This window comes from Bombus pyrosoma, linkage group LG3 (genome assembly GCF_014825855.1).
Source record: "Bombus pyrosoma isolate SC7728 linkage group LG3, ASM1482585v1, whole genome shotgun sequence".
NCBI classification, from domain to species: Eukaryota; Metazoa; Arthropoda; class Insecta; order Hymenoptera; family Apidae; genus Bombus; species Bombus pyrosoma.
The window spans coordinates 12,702,159-12,722,904 of NC_057772.1; the positions used below are offsets into that span (position 1 = coordinate 12,702,159).

General features: G+C 31.9%; 1 protein-coding gene across 1 annotated transcript in view; it reads left to right on the forward strand.

Moving 5' to 3' along the window:
- The window catches only part of LOC122565889 (division abnormally delayed protein), a 248,669-nt gene that overhangs the window by 67,538 nt on the left and 160,385 nt on the right, over window positions 1-20,746 (forward strand). Inside the window, exons 3-4 of the mRNA XM_043722372.1 lie at window positions 3,945-4,515; window positions 9,507-9,708. Coding sequence (XP_043578307.1) covers window positions 3,945-4,515; window positions 9,507-9,708 — 773 coding nt within the window. The remainder of the gene's footprint in view (window positions 1-3,944; window positions 4,516-9,506; window positions 9,709-20,746) is intronic.

Sequence of the window (20,746 nt, forward strand, 5' to 3'; positions counted from 1 at the left end):
GGCGTGGATGTAGAATCCAAAGAGAAGAGAAGCGAGAGTAGACAGACAGTGTGGGACAAAAGAGAAGGACGCCGAGCGAAGCTCTGTGAACTGAGAGTATGCGAAAGATAGAGAAGCAGAAAGAAAAAAAAGGAGAGACAGAGACAAAGAGAAAGAAAGAGAAAGACAGAGAGAGAGAGAGAGAGAGAGAGAGAGAGAGAGAGAGTAAGAAAGATAGAGATAAAAGGGCTCTCTCCCACACGGTGGCGCTAAAATAAAATGACCGGCGAGAGGAATGCCGAAGCTCTCTCCTCCGTGCCGCGGAATGGCCTCAAGTGCCTCAGGACGAGACGCGTCGTAGCGACCAAGCGGATCAGGAGTAGGAGATGGAGGAGAGAAGCGCTGAAATCGTACGTAGGTAAAAGAAGCCTTTCTGAAGAAAGAGTAGAAGAGTAGAAGAGTAGAAGAGAGAAGAGAGTAGAAGAGACAGAAGAACACGATGAGGTGCTGGAAGAACTGGGCACCGATGCTCGAGTCGAGTCAGGATAGTAGACATCGCGACGATCCTCTTTTCCCCTGTATTCTTTTCCTTTTTCCTTCCGACGTGTTCCGTTCCTTCGATCGTTCGTTTCTCCTGCTTTCCCTTCTCATCACTTCTTCCTTCTGTCGCTTCTGTTTCTTCTTTTGCGTTCTTCCTGCTGTTCCATTATTCTCCTTTTACCGGCGATTTCCTTCTTCGCGAGGTATTTCGAGGACCAGATCGCGAGCCGATTGCGGCGAAGGAGTAGGAGAAAGAAGACGAAAGGAATGTTACTAGGTCCCAGGTCTGTGCGTCGGCAATTTGTTCTTACGTTAGTCATCGTCCGAAGGCTACGAGATGGTCCTCCCTGGTTTACATCGCGCGGACCAAGTCCATTATTCTTCAATGGTTGCTGTGATAGCCTGATATTTGTTTTCGCTACCCGTGACTCTAGACGCGAATAAATTCATAGGTATCCATGGAGTTTTCTAGCGTCTGCTTGTTTGATGTTTGGACAGCATTTTCACTGGATTTGCTCACCAACTAGCGCACACGGACGTCGTATCGCGTCTGCGAGTCTACTGTATCGGAAAACCGATCGAAATCCAAACAATCGTACGTCGAAAAAATCTTGTTAGCGATGGATTTGTTGAAAGTTAGTTGTTTGGAATTGCTGTTTGTAATGTCTGCGTCTAATCGAATTTGTTCAAACGCGAAAAAATTTGTATACAGAGATGCTAGTATTTTTAAATTAATTTCTCTTTTGTTCGACTAGACGAAATATGGTCGAAAAATAATTTGCATATTTATTATTCTTATACATACGAAGTCTACGAATTTCTATTTTATTTAAATAAAACAACGTTTCGGTGTATAATTTTTATTTTAAGCCCATCAATAATTCTGTCATTTTCTATAATTATATTCCGCTTTCCTACAGCACTATGCACAACGAACGTCTGCGCTGTATCTTCTGTCGCTTAGAATAGGATTATATTTTCAAGGCTTTTTGAACATTATTTTCTCTGTTAATGTATCTTCAAAGAGATGCTATAGAAACAATAAACCGAAAGTGCAAGTTTGTTTACTTACTTAATTTATTTATACGCGATATCTGAAATGATCGAAGGTGCGGTTTTAACTTTGAAAATTTACATGGATTTTCGTATTGTAAAAACAATAAATTAAATATGAACTTTTTAATATTTTTCTTGGAAAGAGACACTTTCATAATTCTAATTTAGATGTACCTGAAAGTATTTCAATGAATTTATATAAAACTTTTTGTGTTAAGACACCATTGAATCCGAAAGATATCCATACATTCTCGTACGAAAGTATTAGAGCAATTATTATATTCGCTTCAAAATTAAAAATAATTCATTCAACTTCGTTTGCTATAAAACCAAGTTTACCATTATATATATTTAATTTGCTATTAATATATTTAATAGATAAATGCATACAATTTAAAATTCATAATCTATACTAAGTATCAATATTTTATTAAATATAGAAGATATCCTGTGCTTTTTGAACACGAGAATAGAGAGTTCTCACAACTGCGTTTATGAGAAAAACATATAATCTGACGGGGAAAACAGAATCTTTCCAACGAACGATACCTCAATTATCAGGAATGACGATGAACGCGTCAAAATATAAAGCTCATTCATCGGAGATAAAGAGTAGCATCTTGTTTTAGGAGCCTCAGTTATCGTCGTTACAATGTCTTTAGATCCTATTGTATAATGTACTAGCAATTACAAGAGTTATTTCGTCTCAATAAATTTCGATTACTTCGGTAAACGTTCTCGTTAACGTTATTACCTCATCTTTACGATGTACACGCTGTTGCGCCAACTATAAAATCTTCTCACCCTTGTAATTCCCAGCTTCAAGGAACTTGTTACTGCTATTGCCATACTTTTACGATCGATGTACCCTACCGATAAATGCGAGATTTTCTTCTGTGCGAAATTGCCGCGCCTCGTTCGCGATTTTTCTTCCTTCCTGTAATATCACAGTGTATTTTTCTCTATACGTTGTAACTACGTCATTAATATCCAATGTACATACGTATACACATTTTTCTGAATCCTTATCGGCGAACACACAGTAACGAGAAAACGACTATAGAAAATCTGAGAATAAGCACTACCTCGTTCCACCTATTATATCTTCGTTAGAAAGAAATTTATTATCTTTTGTCACGGCATATTAATCCATTGACATACTAGCTTTTTTACACTAAACGTTCCTGCGTGCACGTACCGTGGGAGACGAAAGTATTCGTACAATTGGAACGTAGAGATAGAAAGAGAAATATTTCTTATATTATTAAATATATTTAAATATATCTATGTATATGTAATTGAATATTGTATAGTGAAGTTTACAGTAATAAATGCGCGAACAAACGATAACGCAATTATTTGATAACTTACAAAAGTAAACAACATTCACGTAACATTTTGTTTATAACATAATTACACGTTCATCGAGACAAAAGTATTCATACGGTATTATTAACAAATATCCGTGAGTTTTTTTTTTTTTGATAAATATTTGTCTTTTAGACAGTTTATTCGGTATGAATAATACGAGTACTTATAGAGTTACACCGTAATGTAATTTCAGATAAATGTTATTGCTAGGACATTAAATACAGCAATCAAAGGAAAACGTTTAGATATTTAGAAAAATGTTAAACCTTTGCTGCAACATTCTATTTGATCACATTTACTGTGCAATCATCATCTGATCATCATTTATTCCATACAAAGTTGCTTTATCGCAACAAAATCGAATACTTTAGAAACCTACAAACATAATTTGGAAAAATTCATTACTGAATTTACCACTAAATATTTTTAATTACAAGACAGTATAACGATATAAAACGAAGGTTACAGGTGGAGAACATGATAAGTCATACTTGTTGTTTTCAATAGAAAAGCAATTTAAAACTCTAATATGTTGTTAACCTCCTAAGCATGGAAAAAATATTAATAGAATCAGTTATACAGTTTTGCATATTAATGTAGAATATCAAATAAGTTCAATTAACATACCAACTGAACTAATGTTATTGCTTTTTCACAAAACATTATACATTTGTTGCCTATATCCGAAAGATTTATATCTTCAACTCGCTCAGACTGTTCCCTTTTTCAACTGTTTCATGTTGCAATATTTTTTTTTAGTCACCGCATATATAATAGAAGCAAAAAAAATTAACAAGAACAGATCTATTGTATTTTCCCTATGCGGTCTTTAAATACTAATTCCACAAAAAGATTACCGTAGACTACCAGGAATTTTTTGTCAAATTTCACCACGAACATTTTGTACGACTCAGCGCAATAATCTGAACGAGGCTATAAATTTGTTTCTTAGGCCACGACGCAGGTCTGCTTTAATCTCGGATGTTTTTGTTTTGCAGAAACGGTGACGATGTTGGCGAGACAGTCGGAGAACAAAACCTTAACCCTGTTCGATCAAGTGTATCGCACGATGGCGGTGTTGAGCAGGCCCTCGATAAAAGCGTTGTACCAGGCGATGGTCGATTACGTGTCACCGAGTAACACGCCGGACACCTTGCAGCAACCGCTGACCCGCGATATGCTTCAGGAACGGTTCATCGAATTCTTCACCAAACTGTTCCCCATCGCGTATCACAACGCGGTGAATCCTCACCAATACGAGCAAGATTTCACAGAAAAATTCAAGACCTGTTTGTATGAGACTATGGATGAAATTCAACCATTCGGAGACATACCGAAACAGGTGGCGAAATCGGTGAGCAAAAGCTTGGAAGCGACGCGGGTGCTCGTTCAGGCGTTGACTCTTGGCAAGACGGTCTTGGATAGAACAGACAGTGTGCTGTTTTCCGGTACCAGTCCTCAGCAGGAAGCCTGCTACGGTGCACTGCTTAGGATGACCTATTGTCCCAGGTGCCAGGGCATTGGTCCCTCTGTCAGGCCCTGCAGCGGATTCTGCACTAATGTCATGAGGTGAGCACTGTGTTTCCAACTCTGGTAATTATCTAAGCCTCATAGGTCGGCCTATTCACTGCGGTCTTTGTTAATTTTCAATCGCATTAGTCATTGTCACGTAGCTGCGGCTCTGTGGGAATCGTTTCAATGTGTACGACTTTAAAAACTCAGGACGCCTATGGTGGCGAGAATTGCGTCGGATGACCGTGAATTTCTGGAGCAATACGAATGTTTCGCGCATTATTTTCTGTTCTCACAACGGGTACATAGCGAGTACACAAACGTGAAAAAAAATATGAGCGATTTTTGTACATAAACAGAGGAATTTGCTTTACCTATTTACCTTTGATCTCAAAGTGTTACCAAGAAACGACTCCTTTTTGATTCTAGAAATGACTTATTTTCGTAATACATATTAAATTCAATTAAATTGTTTTTCTCTTACATTCACCTTTCGTCACAGATAACGCTATCGGTTTACGTACATTTTATACAAAAATTTAAAGAAGTTTAAGTTATGAATTAGTTTTTAAGAAGAAATATAAAACTGAAAAGCCATATTATTACTTTTTTTTCTATGTTCTATAAAATTCTATGTTATATAAAGTATTTTGAAATGTTATCAGCGCTCTAGTGATACGCGACTACTATTCTGATTCTACTAATAAAATTTGAAACGAGTTTGAAAATATATACAGATAATGTATAGAATTCCTAAGATATTTGTTGCGCGTACTTCGCGTAGATCATCAAACTATATCTAATATTAGAACAGTCAGTTATTCATTATGCTAGTAAGCTTCAGTCCTTGGCATTAATCATATGTTTAAAAGCACTGTTCGCGTTGAATACCAAGCTTTTACCAAGTGTATATCTGCAACAAGTATCTTGTAATTTTTTAATATTTCTTCCGGATTCATTTCAAATTTTTCCAATGTAATCGCTATAAAAATTTCCTGTGGTCATTGTTCGAGTATTTTCATGAGTCACTATACATATATAGACGTAACATTACCTATGAAACAACTTGATATATACGTAATTATCGTTTTCGAAGTTGTAGTTCAAACACGACTATTTTTCAAATTCTAAATTAGGTGAAACGCTTGCTGTTGCGTAGCAATTTCGAATTGTGTACTTACAATAATATAAATGTTGACAACCGCTTGATGCAACGTAAACATTAGTTAAACATGTTGATTCTAATCTGCCTACATTCGATTAATAATTACTGAAATTTCGCGTAATCGTCGTGGGATCGCGTTTAACAAGTCAAACCATCTAAACTCGGAAATGAACTCTGCTATTCACGGCGAAATCCATTCAAAGTTTATTCAAGCGTGGAACAAAATGTCTCCTGCACGTTTAATTCGTTGCATAAAATGATCGTACATGTTTCATCATCCGGAGTTTTATGAAATCGTGATAAGCTCAGGAGCTTCGAAGCAGCTTAATAAGAACTTTTTAAATTTGAGATGGTGAAGCTCTAATTTGTATATGAAATATCTGGACGATGTGTAGAGACTCTTTATTTTGTTTTAAAAATTTTCTTACCTGCCATTTAATGTTATAAAATTTTACGCTTGTTACAAAAAAAATTATTGCGGAAAATTATTGGCGGATGAATTGCTTATATAGTAAGATTTTAATATCTTAATCTATTTTCAATTAATTAATAAATATGCCATACTCTTCTTTATCAAAGTTTGAAGTTTAAATTTTTATTTGCCGGTGATGATTCTTCCGTTTTAGGATAATTTACCTAGGATTAGGATTATAATAAGAATTAGAATTAGAATGTTTAAAAACGTGATTTTTTAATATTTTTGTAATTATGTAATTTTTCTGTTTATTATCTTAGTACCGTTATTTTATTTTACTTAACTCTACTAACCATTCGTGATACAGATTTTTATTAAATTCGTGAATGAAGATTTATGAAAAAAAAAAAGAACATAAATTCCTTCTTTTACGCGTTTCTTTTAACCTTAACGACTCACTCTGTATTCTACGTTGACATCGGTTACTTTCGCTTTCTTTTATCACCTTTGATGAGCCGTTTCCTCGTGTATGGACTGATATTTGTAGAAATATCTTGAGTTGTCTGGCCAATTTAACTTCAAGGTTAATTTTAAGTTCTCGCGCTTTACACTTTTGTGCATTTCAGTTGTACATTTCCTTACACGTATCCATAGAACGAATATATGCAACACTGAAACCTTTAACTTTGTTTAAACAACGAAATACAAATTTTGACGTTCAAAGCAATTCATCTCGCGATATTTCACAGCGATCGATTAGATATTAAACGTGAAATGTTCAGTATCTAAATTTATCGAGTTGAGGTTCAATTTGTTTTTGCAAAATCGTGGTTTCCGTAGATATTTATAATCTCGTTGTATTTTATAAAATATTTCATCGTGGTAATTTATTTCATTGTAAACAGATGTTAGATCGTAACATATATTTGCCTAGTTTTCTTGTTTATGTAAGAAATATAAAAACAGGACGAATCTATATAATCCAATAAAAAATGTTTTATTTAGAATCTTTTTATTCGAGCTTATAAAATTCAAAGTAGAATATTTAAATAAATTATAGCAATAAAAATATGCAAAATAATTCATTATACTTTAATTTATAAATTAATTTACAAATTTTATTAATTATTTTTATTATAATTATAAGTTTTATATTATTATTTATTAATTATATTTATTTACTTTATTATTAATTTATTTATATAAATTTATTTAATTTAATTTTTAATATAATCGTTTTTAATACTAATATATTGTAAGTAAACAAGAAAATGAGTATAAAATATGTGAAAAATAGTACCAGACCGAAATTTTTGCTATACAAAGAAGAAGAAATAAATTTATTTAAAATCGTAAGATATTAATTGTGAATAAAGGTAATTATTAGGATTACTGGGATTATGGTGATTCTTTTGCCATCCACGTCCGACAAAACCACTGAAATCGCTCACTCGAGATCTAAATATACGCAGGTCACGTGGGTGTGAACCAAAATGCGTTTTGAAATTGTGTCGAAGATGATTTCATTGTGTCCCTTTCCGATTTGGGAAATTGCGTTATGGCTAATTTTCTTGCTAATTTTCGTTTCTCTCGATTTTATGAAATCTATCGATGGACTAGCCTGTTTTTAATATGAGAACATATCTAAACTCGAAATAAATGTTAATTATAGTAACAAAAGTTGCGAAATATGTAATGTTCTACGTACGCTCGAACATCGAAGGCAAAAGATTTTTAATTTTAATTTTTAAAACGTAAGAATTTGTGCAAATGTCAGCAGTCTACTAATAAATAACAACTGTTTCGTGGATTTGTAAATCATTCGAGTATGTACATTTGGTTAGCTTAAAATAGAAAGCCTCATTTTCCTCGTTGAATATAGGCAAACGATGACCATGATGATGATAAGAAATGATTTGTACTATTAAACAAGATGTCACAGCGTTCTTGAAGTAATATTTCTCCGTGACATATTGGTATAACTAGATGCAGACATGCGGAAACTTGTAATTGCTTTACTTGGAACTTTGAAGAGTAGTTGGTTATGCAAGCAAACACACTTTTCAAAGAAAGGTATGCTTGACTATATTCATCCGAGTACAATACTTTTTGTCAAAGTTTTACTTATGTCTATCGCATACTTCCGAAAACTAATATCATTGTGTAACGTTCTGCACATAAGTGCATAAAATCGTAGTTTACAAAATTGAAGTTAGTAAAGTTTATTGCTTTAATTTCTTATGATCGGAATGTTGCTTGATTATATGAAAAAAAGATGCGATCCTTTTGCGTTTATTGATGCAATTGATTTTAATTTCAAATCTAGGCACCTCGATAAATAAATGTATAATATCAGGAGAATAATATGCTAATAAAATACAATGGAACATTAATAAATAAATGAAATGCGAGATTTAAAAAAACATAAATACCTGATATTATATAGGAAGTTTTTCATATATGAAAATAATTGACGAATATATTGTTAATAAATTGCATCGGCGATTTTTATTTCTCTATCAGTTTGTGTCGTCAGATTTTATATAAAATTGTATACTCGATCGGTTGCTCCGTTAAAATAATATTCTAAGTAATAACTATCGATAACATCATTACATAACATTTGTTTGTACAAATAATTGTTCCAGATTATATTTATATTTTTATAAATGATAGAAACTCGCCGTACTTATCTTTTTCATCATTGGTGATCATTCATGTTTATAGGCAATACATATCGCACTTATTTTTCTTCGTCACAGATATATATCTTACATGGTAGATTAATCGATAGATAAATGTAGGTAAATAGAAAAGAAAAAAATAACCGTAACGCGAATAGAGTAAGATATTAGCTCTGTTAATACGTAAATTTGCGGTAAATCGTAACGTCTGCTCATTATATGTTGAGAAGAAAGCCCAAACTATTCCCGAAACATAACAATATTTTTCAAATGTCGAGTTAGTAAATCTAGAAGAAAAAAATCATAGATGTATAAAAAATGACAAAATATTTACTACGAGTATATATTTTACAGAGATGACAAAATATTTACACAATAATTATCCATTATATTAATAAAGCTCAATAGTCAGTGCGAACATCTTTAACACGCGATTATTACACGTTGACCCATACGTAAGATGACTGTCCATGCCTTATACTAATTTTTCACTAAATATATGTTGGCAGCAGTAAACAGCTATACATTTTCAGATTACTTTTAAATATCAATATAATCGTGTCTCATTTGAGAATCTTTTATTTAACACACACTACACATATTACATTCATATAAAAGCTTTTTATCATAAATATTCAAATAAGTACTTTCGTGATCGGCCGTATATTATTGTTAAACGTAAAGAGTGACGAGAAGAGTCGTAGGGAAAAGTCGGCAAATAAAATATCGTTCTCAGAGGGAACGAAACGAAACTCGGAGCTGAAAGTATATAATCTGATTGCAGAGGTTGTCTGACAGAGCCAGCATCCGAACTGGACCTCGCATGGTCCGGGTACGTGGAAACGGTCGAGAGGCTCGTTGTAGCGGTCGACGGTCGTATGGATCCGTTGGGTCTGAATGCCGAGAGGGCTGTCAGACAATTGGACACCCGCATTTCGGACGCCATTATGCACGCGATGGAGAACGGACCTGCACTCGAGGAGAAGGTGAGTATTCGTCAAAAGAATTCGAACACTTGTATAATCTTCATCCAATATACAGGGTGAATCTTCTCTCTCGGGCGTATAATGAATGTACGTTTGCATCATCCTTATCCTTGACGTTATATTCCTCTTTTTAAATTCGTATTTGTATCGCTGACTTTATTTTACTTTTTTGTTATAGTTAGCTTCTGCTTTATAATTTATTATACAGCCAGCTATCTAGTCAGTGTGTCAGACAGAAACTATGAACAAATTATATATATTTTATAATTATTCATTTCTAACCTAAAGGATTGAAATTAATGTTAGAATTGGACTTAAGCTAGAAAAGTAGTAGAAGTGCATTTTTCTGAAGAATTGAAATTAATATTAGAATTCAAACTGTTCTAAAAATATGGTACAATTCCATTTTTCTCAAAACCAATATTCGAGTAAATACAGTGAACGATAAGATCTATATTAATCCAAAGAATTTTGTGAATTATTTCCAATCGATTTATCAACATATGAGTGTTGTATCGCACAATATCTTAACGTGTGAAAGTACGTATATAAATTTCTCTGTTAAACTTTAACTTTACCTACAAATTTCGTATCAAAGATTTTGTCCATTGTACCATTTGTCCATTCTTTCAAGCCCTTCAATACGGACTATCTTTGTTGAATCAGAATTATAATTCGTGCCACTTATCTATGCATATCGGTTGATATTATAAGGCAAAGTGTTGAAGGAGATCGATTCAATGCACGATAGGACAGGTACGACGTGTTTGACGAATTGTTTACCGGGAAATTTGTTATTATTTGTATCGGAGTTTGCAAACGTTCGTTCAGTCATGCTGATAAATTATCATTTTGAAGATAGCGATCTTTGGTTCTTGATACTCTATTATTACGAGAGTTTCCGTGTGCGATCACGTTTAGTTGATAACCGTTGTAACAATCACGCCGATCGATAGAACATTCACCTTTTACAAACCGTTTCCACGTACAGGAAAGCCATAAAACAAGTAAGTACTTACGCGTTTTCGATGTCTTCCTCTTGTCACTTCGTAGCTAGAGCTAATTGCCTAATTATGACGAGATAACTAGGTCCGATGGAACGCGTGGGCAAAAAATATTTATATCAAGAGTGGACGGAGACGGATGGTGTAATTTATCAAATACTTTCAACGTTTTGCTTTGTTCGATAGCATTGGGTTGGCAGCTAAGTGATTGCAGATTTTGCCAACATCATCTAATGACAAAATCTGCAATCACTTAGTTGCCAATCCAATATATTGAAACGAAACTTTTACAAAAACTTTCTTGTATGTATTATAATTTAACACGTGATATTCAAAAGTTTATGCGGCAGATGTTCTCCTTATCAGCTTATGAAATTATATATTAATAGTAATATAATTTCCTTATCTATTACGTGATGGAAATGTACGCGCAATATTATCTTTCAGTGATTCGAGTGCCTAAAACCTATTTTTAAAGTTTAAAGGAAAAATGACAAAAGATAGAAAAATCTGTTATACTTTCTTTCATTTTAAACGAAAAGTCGACTATTTCTCTCGGTTTTATCTTACGTGCCAGAGCAATCAGATTGAATGAAAAATACGTATTTGAAATAGAAAGATCTTTCGGCAAGATTATGCCTTTTAATCAGAAAATGTAACGATATTCACGAACATTCATATTTATTTTCTACGTGGATTCGACATATTTTTAGTCGTTGTAATGGTACAAGAAAAATGAAATTCTGTAAAGCCACGCAGCGGTAAACTGGAGAAATTTTTCGGGTTTACTTGGTAAAATAAACGAATGGTGCCCGCTCGTGGGGGCCGTTCCAGACGATTTCTCGAGCACCGGCGCAGACATTCTTTCGATTCTTTTGATCGTTTTGTCAGTCCCCGATTCGAATCGCTACGGTGGCACGGCGTCTACCTGCGTGCAGACATGTGCGTGCTATATTTTTGTTTTCATTGTTATTGATATTAGCGCCGGCAGGCGAAGGAACGCGAGGAACGAGCATTATATGCTCACCGCCGTTATATGCGCCGTCATTGTATGCATTTCCATAAATTTGCTTTTTATTTAGGAGAGAAACGGACGGAACCAATTTGCGGCCTCTATATATATCAAATCTGTCGCGGATTAGGGGCTGTTCATATAAATGATCGCGAGAACTTTCAGGAAACTACACTCTCGCTCGTTCAATTTCGAATTTAGGAACAGACCAACCGATCTACGCATATACTTGCATTATGTGTATGCGTGTCGCAGGCCGAACTTTCCAAAGGATGCGTTTCGAACGGTCATTATTGTTGAGTCACGCGGTACTTACCCTATAATTTATGCGAATTTTCGAGTTCGTGCTGTTCGTTTTAAAGGAATTCCACCGTTTGCGAAATTCTATACAAAAGGGCATTCGGCTTTAGAAAGTATTTGTTCCGGCAAGTGCATTTAAAACGTTTTTTTCTTCTTTTTATCATTATTTATTCCTCTTACTGGAACAAACCTCTATTAGCGTGCAAAAGATTGCCGTAAAATGCATAAAAAGATGCAAGCGCTATAAAAAATGAACGAAATAAAAGAAATAAAAGATACAGAAAATAAAACATAAAAGAGATGTACACATTTGTTTCACGAGGTTTTGCGAATGTGAATATGCTGATATCAATTTTAATGTTAATTTCTACGAACATGCGCTGATGGATAAAAGTGTTGGTACGGACGACAAGTTATTTTGTGAAATTTTATGCATATTTATATAAAATATGTTTTGTTTGGTTTCTTTATATGATATAGGTATAATGAATAATATGTATATATTGAGGAGACGGTACATTTGATAAAATTATTTTGCAACTTTCCATACACTTGTGGATAATGAATATGTGAATAATTTTAGATCCATCTTTTCGGGTAGTTATTTTATAGAAGATTCACTAAAGTCGTTTTGATGTTTCAAATTGGTTTTATTTTTCAAGTGTTTGCCATTAAAAATTGTACAAAGACATGTGCGATTTTTTAACCCATTGCAGAAAGCTTTTAGATATTTTTGAAAAAATAATACAGATATGACTGAAATAACCATATTTCGACATTTCATCGTACTATATACAATTATTACATTAACATAAAAATCTTGTTTAACAATAAGACCATTTATAAAAATAGTAGGATAAGTAGACAACATAAAGAAAATATTTAAACGTCGAGCTGCTAAATTATTCAACCAAACGGTAGATTTATACTGCATTCAATTATCTGACTTATGGAGAACTGTTGACAAAACTCCATAAATTCGCAAAAGCCGTTATTTTTATTTTATATTACATACGTGCCAATATCATGTATGAATAAAAAGTTAAGACAGAGCGTGATTAAAATTAAATCAATGATCGAAACGATGTTTAAACCGATATCGTTCTCGACGTCGTGATGTTCTTTTTACGGAAGTAAATGCGATCTAAATTTTAAAAATCCCGATAAAAGTTGATATGCGCAACTAGGGAGTGGCATGTTATCGTGTAAGAAACGTAAGGAAAAGCTGATTAAAATGTCCCAGTTCGTAAGGTATCACGTAAGGGAAAGCAGTCCGTCGTGAACGCTCGTTTGGACATATTCAACGAGCGTGCAACGTGCGACATGCAACGCTAGTTTGCGCTTGATATGCCGTTCGATGACTTTACATGTTACAAGACCATATTTTGCCAAGATTTAGTGATGTCTTGGAAGCCTGAACCCGTCGACTGGTCAAATGTCTTACTCGATGAAAGGTGTTCTTAAATCGACACAGTGTCCAGAAAATAAAATTTTAAGCTAGTAAAAGTAAACGGAAGAAAAAGAGCATTGAAATATTTTCTATTAAAGATAACGATTAATATCGTATCATTACCATCAGATTTTCTCTTTTTCTATATTTTACGAAGCATCGGAGCAACAGAATGTTTAAAATACAGGGTGTCCTGAAAGGCAGTTCTATTACTTTAATTGGTTTTCAATTCTCACATGATGCAACTTTGATAGAATCATTCGTTATTTAACTGTTGTAAATAGAGAGAGACGTAGGAGATTTGTCATGGAACACTGTACAACTGAAGAATATACACTGTTTCATAAGAATTTGGATTTTACTTACAGTATCTATAAGCATGAATTTTATCATTATCGTAGGATGGAAATCGATGGCAAATTAATAAGAAGCAACACTTGCTACCATCTTACGGAATAGTGTACTATAAATTAAACAAATTAATTACCAAAACTGGAGTTAATATATTTTACTAATTATTACATGTACAACTGAATGCGTCTACTATCTGACTTTTAAAAATTAATTTAATTGTGTCACAATATTTTATTATTAAATTATTATGGATAAAATCATTGCAGATTGACTTATATTCATAATTAAATTCCTAATTTGTAATTAAATTATATTGGTTTAAAAGTAAAAAACTGTCCAATACTTTTAAAATATGTATATTTATCGCTGATTTAACAGAAGAAAGTTATTAATTAAATACGAAACTAAAATTATGTGACTAGCCATAAAATAATTAAGTGTTGAACTGAGAATTCCCGTCCGCTTGATGATAGCTTAGTAGATAGACCACATTCTGGTCATCCTTGATCGGTCTGGCTGAATTTGAATTGCGCCTAATTGATCTGTATGTTTTTCTTTAAATAGCGATAGAAACTCATTAACTTAATTTTCTTAACTCCGTTAAATTAATTCTGTCAAGCGATAAGGTCGAGTCGAACTTGGTGTAACTTTCGTGAGACTTGCTTTCAGGTTATCTTAATGTCCGAAACCGGTGACATCAATTGCCCGCCCAGGTCGTCGAATAACAGTGCCACTAATTTCATCTCTTTTCTTTTTTTTTTCTCTTCTTGAGTTTTTTAATGGTTGAGAATTGCTCCGATAAATCAATTGACAGAGAATATTTGTTAAAAAATTAATAATAATTTTTCTGAAGAATTATAAAAATGTCATGTAAAATGCACTTTAAAAAGGTCAAATTCGTGACTTAAAGAAAGGAGATCGTCTTTTTATGTTTAATATATAAATTCTAATAAATAATGTATTAGGTATAAATTCTACATGTGAAAACAAGGGAAAAAATTCACAGACATGAATTCGTAAAACAAATGCCCAAAATATCTTTAAACATGTTTCGCTATAGACTGTCGAACTCGTTCAAAAATATCGGACAGCATTTTTAAAATAATATATATATTGCATTATTATAATATATATACATATATATCATTTTGGTATACATGATACAAATCTAGACGTTAATGCTTTATGAAATTCAAACTCGATAAAGTCGCGTTTCAGGACATAATAATATACGGACGTGTATTCGTATGAACTCTTTTTGTTGTTTCAACACATAGAATTTCTACTAAATTGTTTCCCAAGCTTATTGAAACATTGTATTGAAACCTTGGTTTGTTTTAAAAATTATTAAAAAACAAACCGTGCTAACAGCTTTTACGATACTTCGTAGTTTGATTTTTCATATTGTGCCAGTTGACCTTATCTATTTTCAAAATATTCCAAACGTGGTATGGTCGTTTATACAGAAATATAAATATAAACGCGAATAAATGATCATCGGACTACGGATATTTAAGTATTTATAGGAAATATAAATGTGCAAAAATGTACAATATAAAATACACACAATATGCAAAAATGTACAAAATATTCAGAGTAAACCATATGGCAATATCCAATAAAAGTAAGAATTATTCTTCTTGAAGAATTGATCTGATCAAAATGTATAATAACGTAGTCAAAAGTTTAAAAAATCGCCTCATTGCCGCTATAGCTAAGGATGCTGGAAACTTTGAACCATTGTATCATTAATTCCCATGTTTCTTTCGTATTATGAAAAATTCTTATCAGTCATTATCCTACTGGTTGCCTTGTACCTATTTCCATTCTATTTGTTTAGCAGCGTTTATAAATATAAAAATTTGCATAAAAATCCGCAATTCAGTGATAACGTGCTAATTAATTAGAACGCATATTTTCGTTTCAGAGCGTATTAATATGTATACATAATCGAGGAATATGACTTATGAATCATTGCCGCTGATTAAAAATGTCTACGATTATTGACAGTAGAAACAGATAATTGCAGAAAATAAAATAATCGTTACTGGTGCAGATAAGACAAGTTGAAAATAAGTTGAATGCTAATGTGATTATGGAAGTATGTAACGCTGTATGCCTTGTTTGATATTTCACGTGCAAAGTTTTAAATAGATTCATTGAGAACAGCATTTAAAGAATAACATGCAATAAATATTTTCTGTACGATTTGTATCGTTACTAATATGTTTATCTGCTGTTACAACTTGCAACATAAATTTCCATAGCTTGGAATGTTTGTGCGATTACATTGTGTTTACTTATGCAACATTGAAATCTAAAAATATCGTATTTATTCACAGTTAATCCGTTATTCGTTCTTTCCCAAGACTATGTTTCATCTTTTTGGCAATTTTCTAATTCACTTCTCGAAAGATTGTTAAGATCTTGTCACAATTTATTCAGTTACTGTTGTCAGGTTTTTCGTTACGTTAAATTTTTTATTCTTTATAGAACTTTGTAGCGATCGAGATAAATGAAAACCTGTTCACACTAAATCTACAGAATGACATAGTAATTGTTAATTATACTCTCTTATGTTATTTAATGTTATTTGCTGCGTACAACCGAACATTGACGCAATGAAATGGCATTCTTTTCCGAGTCATTGTCATCGATAATTTCTGTATCGATGCTATTAGTAATCTTTGCAATTGCTAATTATAAATTGTGACAACGTATGATTTTACTTTAGAAATTCGAGATAGATACACATTAAGAGTCGAAATTAGTTACAGAATGATCTCATAAAAGAATAATCGCTTCATAGAACAGTGGGAAACATAGTCGATGATATTGTAACGATTTTAACAAGATTTAGGAATTAGTTTCTTTGCATTAGTTACATACTATTTCGTTAAGTTAACAATTACGCCACTTCACAAGCATCTCCGAGTGTTTTATTCAAAATTACATAAATTGTATCACATATGTTAAAACTTCCACGTTTCTGCAAGATTTGTGCCAACTATTTTGTAATATATAATTTATACACAAACCACTTACCTACTAATATCTCGTTGAAAGCATGTAGTGTATTTTACACAAGCTGTTTTGAAAGTAAATGTTACTTGGCTTTGAAATTATGTCACTTGTCTGTAAGCTACTTCTGTGAAAGTATCTTCGATAGCACATTTTCATAATTTAAAAATAAAGATGGAAGGTGTAACTGAATTTCAAATTTTCATCTCGTATGGAATATAATATTCGTTCGAAATCATTAATGATTTATCAATCAGAATTTTCAGAATATAATAAAAGGTAGTAAAAATTGTGTACATAGGTTGTAAAAAAAATAATGGATTAACGATTATGTGTTAATGTTATAATCTCCTGGGCTAAAGATCACAGAGAAAATTTGAATTGATTGATTATGGTGAATTAGGTACGAGATTTATGCCAAAGTTTACATCTGTAAATGTGAGGAATTATATACATCATAAGTTGTAATAATTCATAACCATATAATAATAATTAATGATACCAATATCGAGATTGGTTGAAGTAGTTATCAAGATACGAGCGAAGAATTTAATTTAATTATAAATAATTGATCACAGAAGAAAATATGATAAGTAGATTTTTGTTGATGTTCTGATTTTAATGTCGCTTTATAACTAAAAAGGAATATTGTGATATAAAGTAACTGAAAATAGTTAGGTCCAAAAATATACATAGCTAATGAATTATTGCACTTAGAATTAAAAACCAAAGGTGTAACTTTTAAGATAAACGATATTTTAATATCTTTGATAATCAAATATTATGATAAGTAATATTTTAAATTCCGAAGAGAGTAGAAAAATACTAAATTTTTAATACTACTCCCTTGCAAAAAATCAAGAAATATATTCTTTAAAAAAGAAATATGTTCTATTGTTTTGAAGAGTTAATATCAAATATATGAGCTCTTTATAATATAATTATAAAACTTCAAATGATAATAATTTTATAATGATTATTCCGGTTCATCTAGTTTTTCGTAACTGTATTAATATTTATGAACGAAGATACACATTCGTGTAAGTAAAACACAAAGGAAAGATGTTTTACGAATAAGCATTTGATTTGTACAATAAGAATATATCAAAGATATAGTATATTTCAATTTAAAAAATGAAGGCAATTTTGGCAATCAAGAGATATGGGTAAGAAACAGAGACAACTTACTCGAACGCTTGTCGTGCTCGACACGGAAGAAAAGAAAGGCCGTGAGGCATGTTCGACGCGTATAACATTTCTGAAATTCTTTAGCAGTGTAGTTTCGTTTGAACAGGAATGTCGTATGTTATACATATAGTCTGAAGGCGTGCGAAACGTATCGCATGATAGTTGCACGTAATACACCTCCTGGTTATTTGTCGCATCGTTATTTCCTTTCATATCCTTTGTTACGTAGCTTATACGTAAGTACATTGTACAGTTATCGTACATGTGGAATAGATTAATTGCAGCAGAAACCGAGAAAGTAAGTAATCTCATTTCGAAAGTGGAAAGAATTGTTCGTATAAAATTATTATGGCGAGAATTTGCAAAGGGCACGAGAGCTGTAATATTATATAATACATGTACGTAATTAGAATGAATAAACAACTAAAATGTTAGAATTTACTTCATTTGATGCTTTATGAAATATTTGAAGATCGCAGGAGAAAATGATAAATGCATTGTAGGGTCACTCCGTTATCAAAGGTTCACGGCGTGCCGACACCTATGCAGTAGTTTCGCTATTGTTCTGTGTGTATGGTTGTAGATAATTTACTAGAAATGCGCCATACAACATTTGTAGGTAATGATGAGGCTATTGCGTAGTAATGATAATGTCGCGATCACGTCGGGGTTACCAGTTGTAGAGCTGCAAACATGCGATGGAGAAGAATGGAGAAAAAAGAAAAGGACGAGTGCTTCACTGACGAGTCTTATATTTTTCTACGTACATTTTCTCTGATTTTTGTATTTCAATGTGTCGATGTGATTAATAGGTCTTTCAATATGGCATGGTTGAAAATGAAAAGAATCGTTTAGGACCAAAGATGATGTTTTCAAAAATAGTTTATAGATTGAGAAAATTTAGTGAAAAAGCTAATCACAAGCAACATTTTGATATTATGGCAAGCGATATTCTTAAACTTATTGGGAGAACGTAGAAACCAAATAGAAAGATAATTTTAGTAACGTGAAATTGATTGTCAACATACGGAATTTAAAAATTGCTCTCTTGTAAAGAGTGGAAAATGTGACTTATCGCGTTTTCCCCTTGCACTCTTCTTTTATGCAAGAGAAGCTTGTTTTTATTTCAAGTAGAAAACTGCAAACTAAAATCTAATCCTTTTGGTATAAAGATATATATATATACATATACATATGTGTTGTACATTCGTGTACGCCCCCAAATATCGGGCAATTATTTGTTCAAACCGTACATGTACATCTTTTATTATTTGTATTTCCATCTTTATGTGTTATGCGATAATTAATTATATACAGAATGTATAAATGTTCATGATTTATTTTTTCCGTATTATTAAAAACGCTTGTAGCTTTGAGGATATCGCAGCAAAATGGTTAATTTTTGTTATAAATTTCTGGATGCTAGTGAGATAATAAAATAAAATAAAATAAAATGGAATAAAATAAAATAAAATAAAATAAAATAAAATAAAATAAAATAAAATAAAATCAAATAAAATAAAATAAAATCAAATAAAATAAAATAAAATAAAATAAAATAAAATAAAATAAAATAAAATAAAGTAAAATAAAATAAAATAAAATAAAATAAAGTAAAATAAAGTAAAGTAAAGTATAGTAAAGTAAAGTAAAGCAAAGTAAAATAAAACAAAATAAAACAGATAAAAAATAATAAAACTCAAGGAAATAAAATAAAACGGTAGGATAATGAATACGTCACTTCAAACTCACCTGATATTATCAAAGCCTAACTTGATACTATAAAATTGGTTGTCACTTTTTTCAAATTCACAATCAGATTATATTGACCATACTTGTTATATTTATTACTTTAATCACTCTGCCTCTATTGCAAGATTATCCCGTTCAAAAATAAAAACATAAATCAATAGCAGCTCGGTTCTGGGTTGTATTTCTTGCTTCTGTAATATTATATTTTGTTAAATACGAATCTCGCATTCATAAATCCCATTTATCCGTACTGAAATTTGTTAAATTCATATCTCATTCGTTCCATCGAAACCACTTGCCATGAAAATATTTAAACCGATAATTTAATCAATTCGTATAATATCGTAGATATTCGGCAAAATGCTCACATCGTTGTTTCAGTTTGAAATTTTGATGAATAGAGGTGAAGGAAGTTCACAAATTTATAAATTTTAATTAATTAATTAATTAACAATATTAAAATATTCATATTTCTGACAAGGTTAAACAATATATTACAAATTTTACATACGATTAGAAAAATTGAAATTAGTATTTTACAGATTCTAAAGCGTTTTAATGACCAGTTTATTACCTACTTCAATATATTAATTTACAATTCTCTATAGCTTTTAACAGCTTTTCTTTTTTGCAAAAAAATGAATATTGTACATTTAAAAAAAGGTACATATAACTTATGCAACATCAGTATATAGTACATATAATGCAGAGTACGTGTATAATCGATCCATATAATTCAGTAATATATAATTTCCTGATATTTGAATGAAGTAAATTCGTGAACCATATTGTTTTCTATTAATACAGATAGAAATTATTAAAATTCCACATTTTCATATAAAAATAACCAAGAAGTAGAAATTTATTCATATTAATGCTTTAATTCCAAATAATTTTTTACTTTGAAATATAGTTCTTAAATCTATACAAGTTAACTGTTAAGCAAAAATCTAAGAC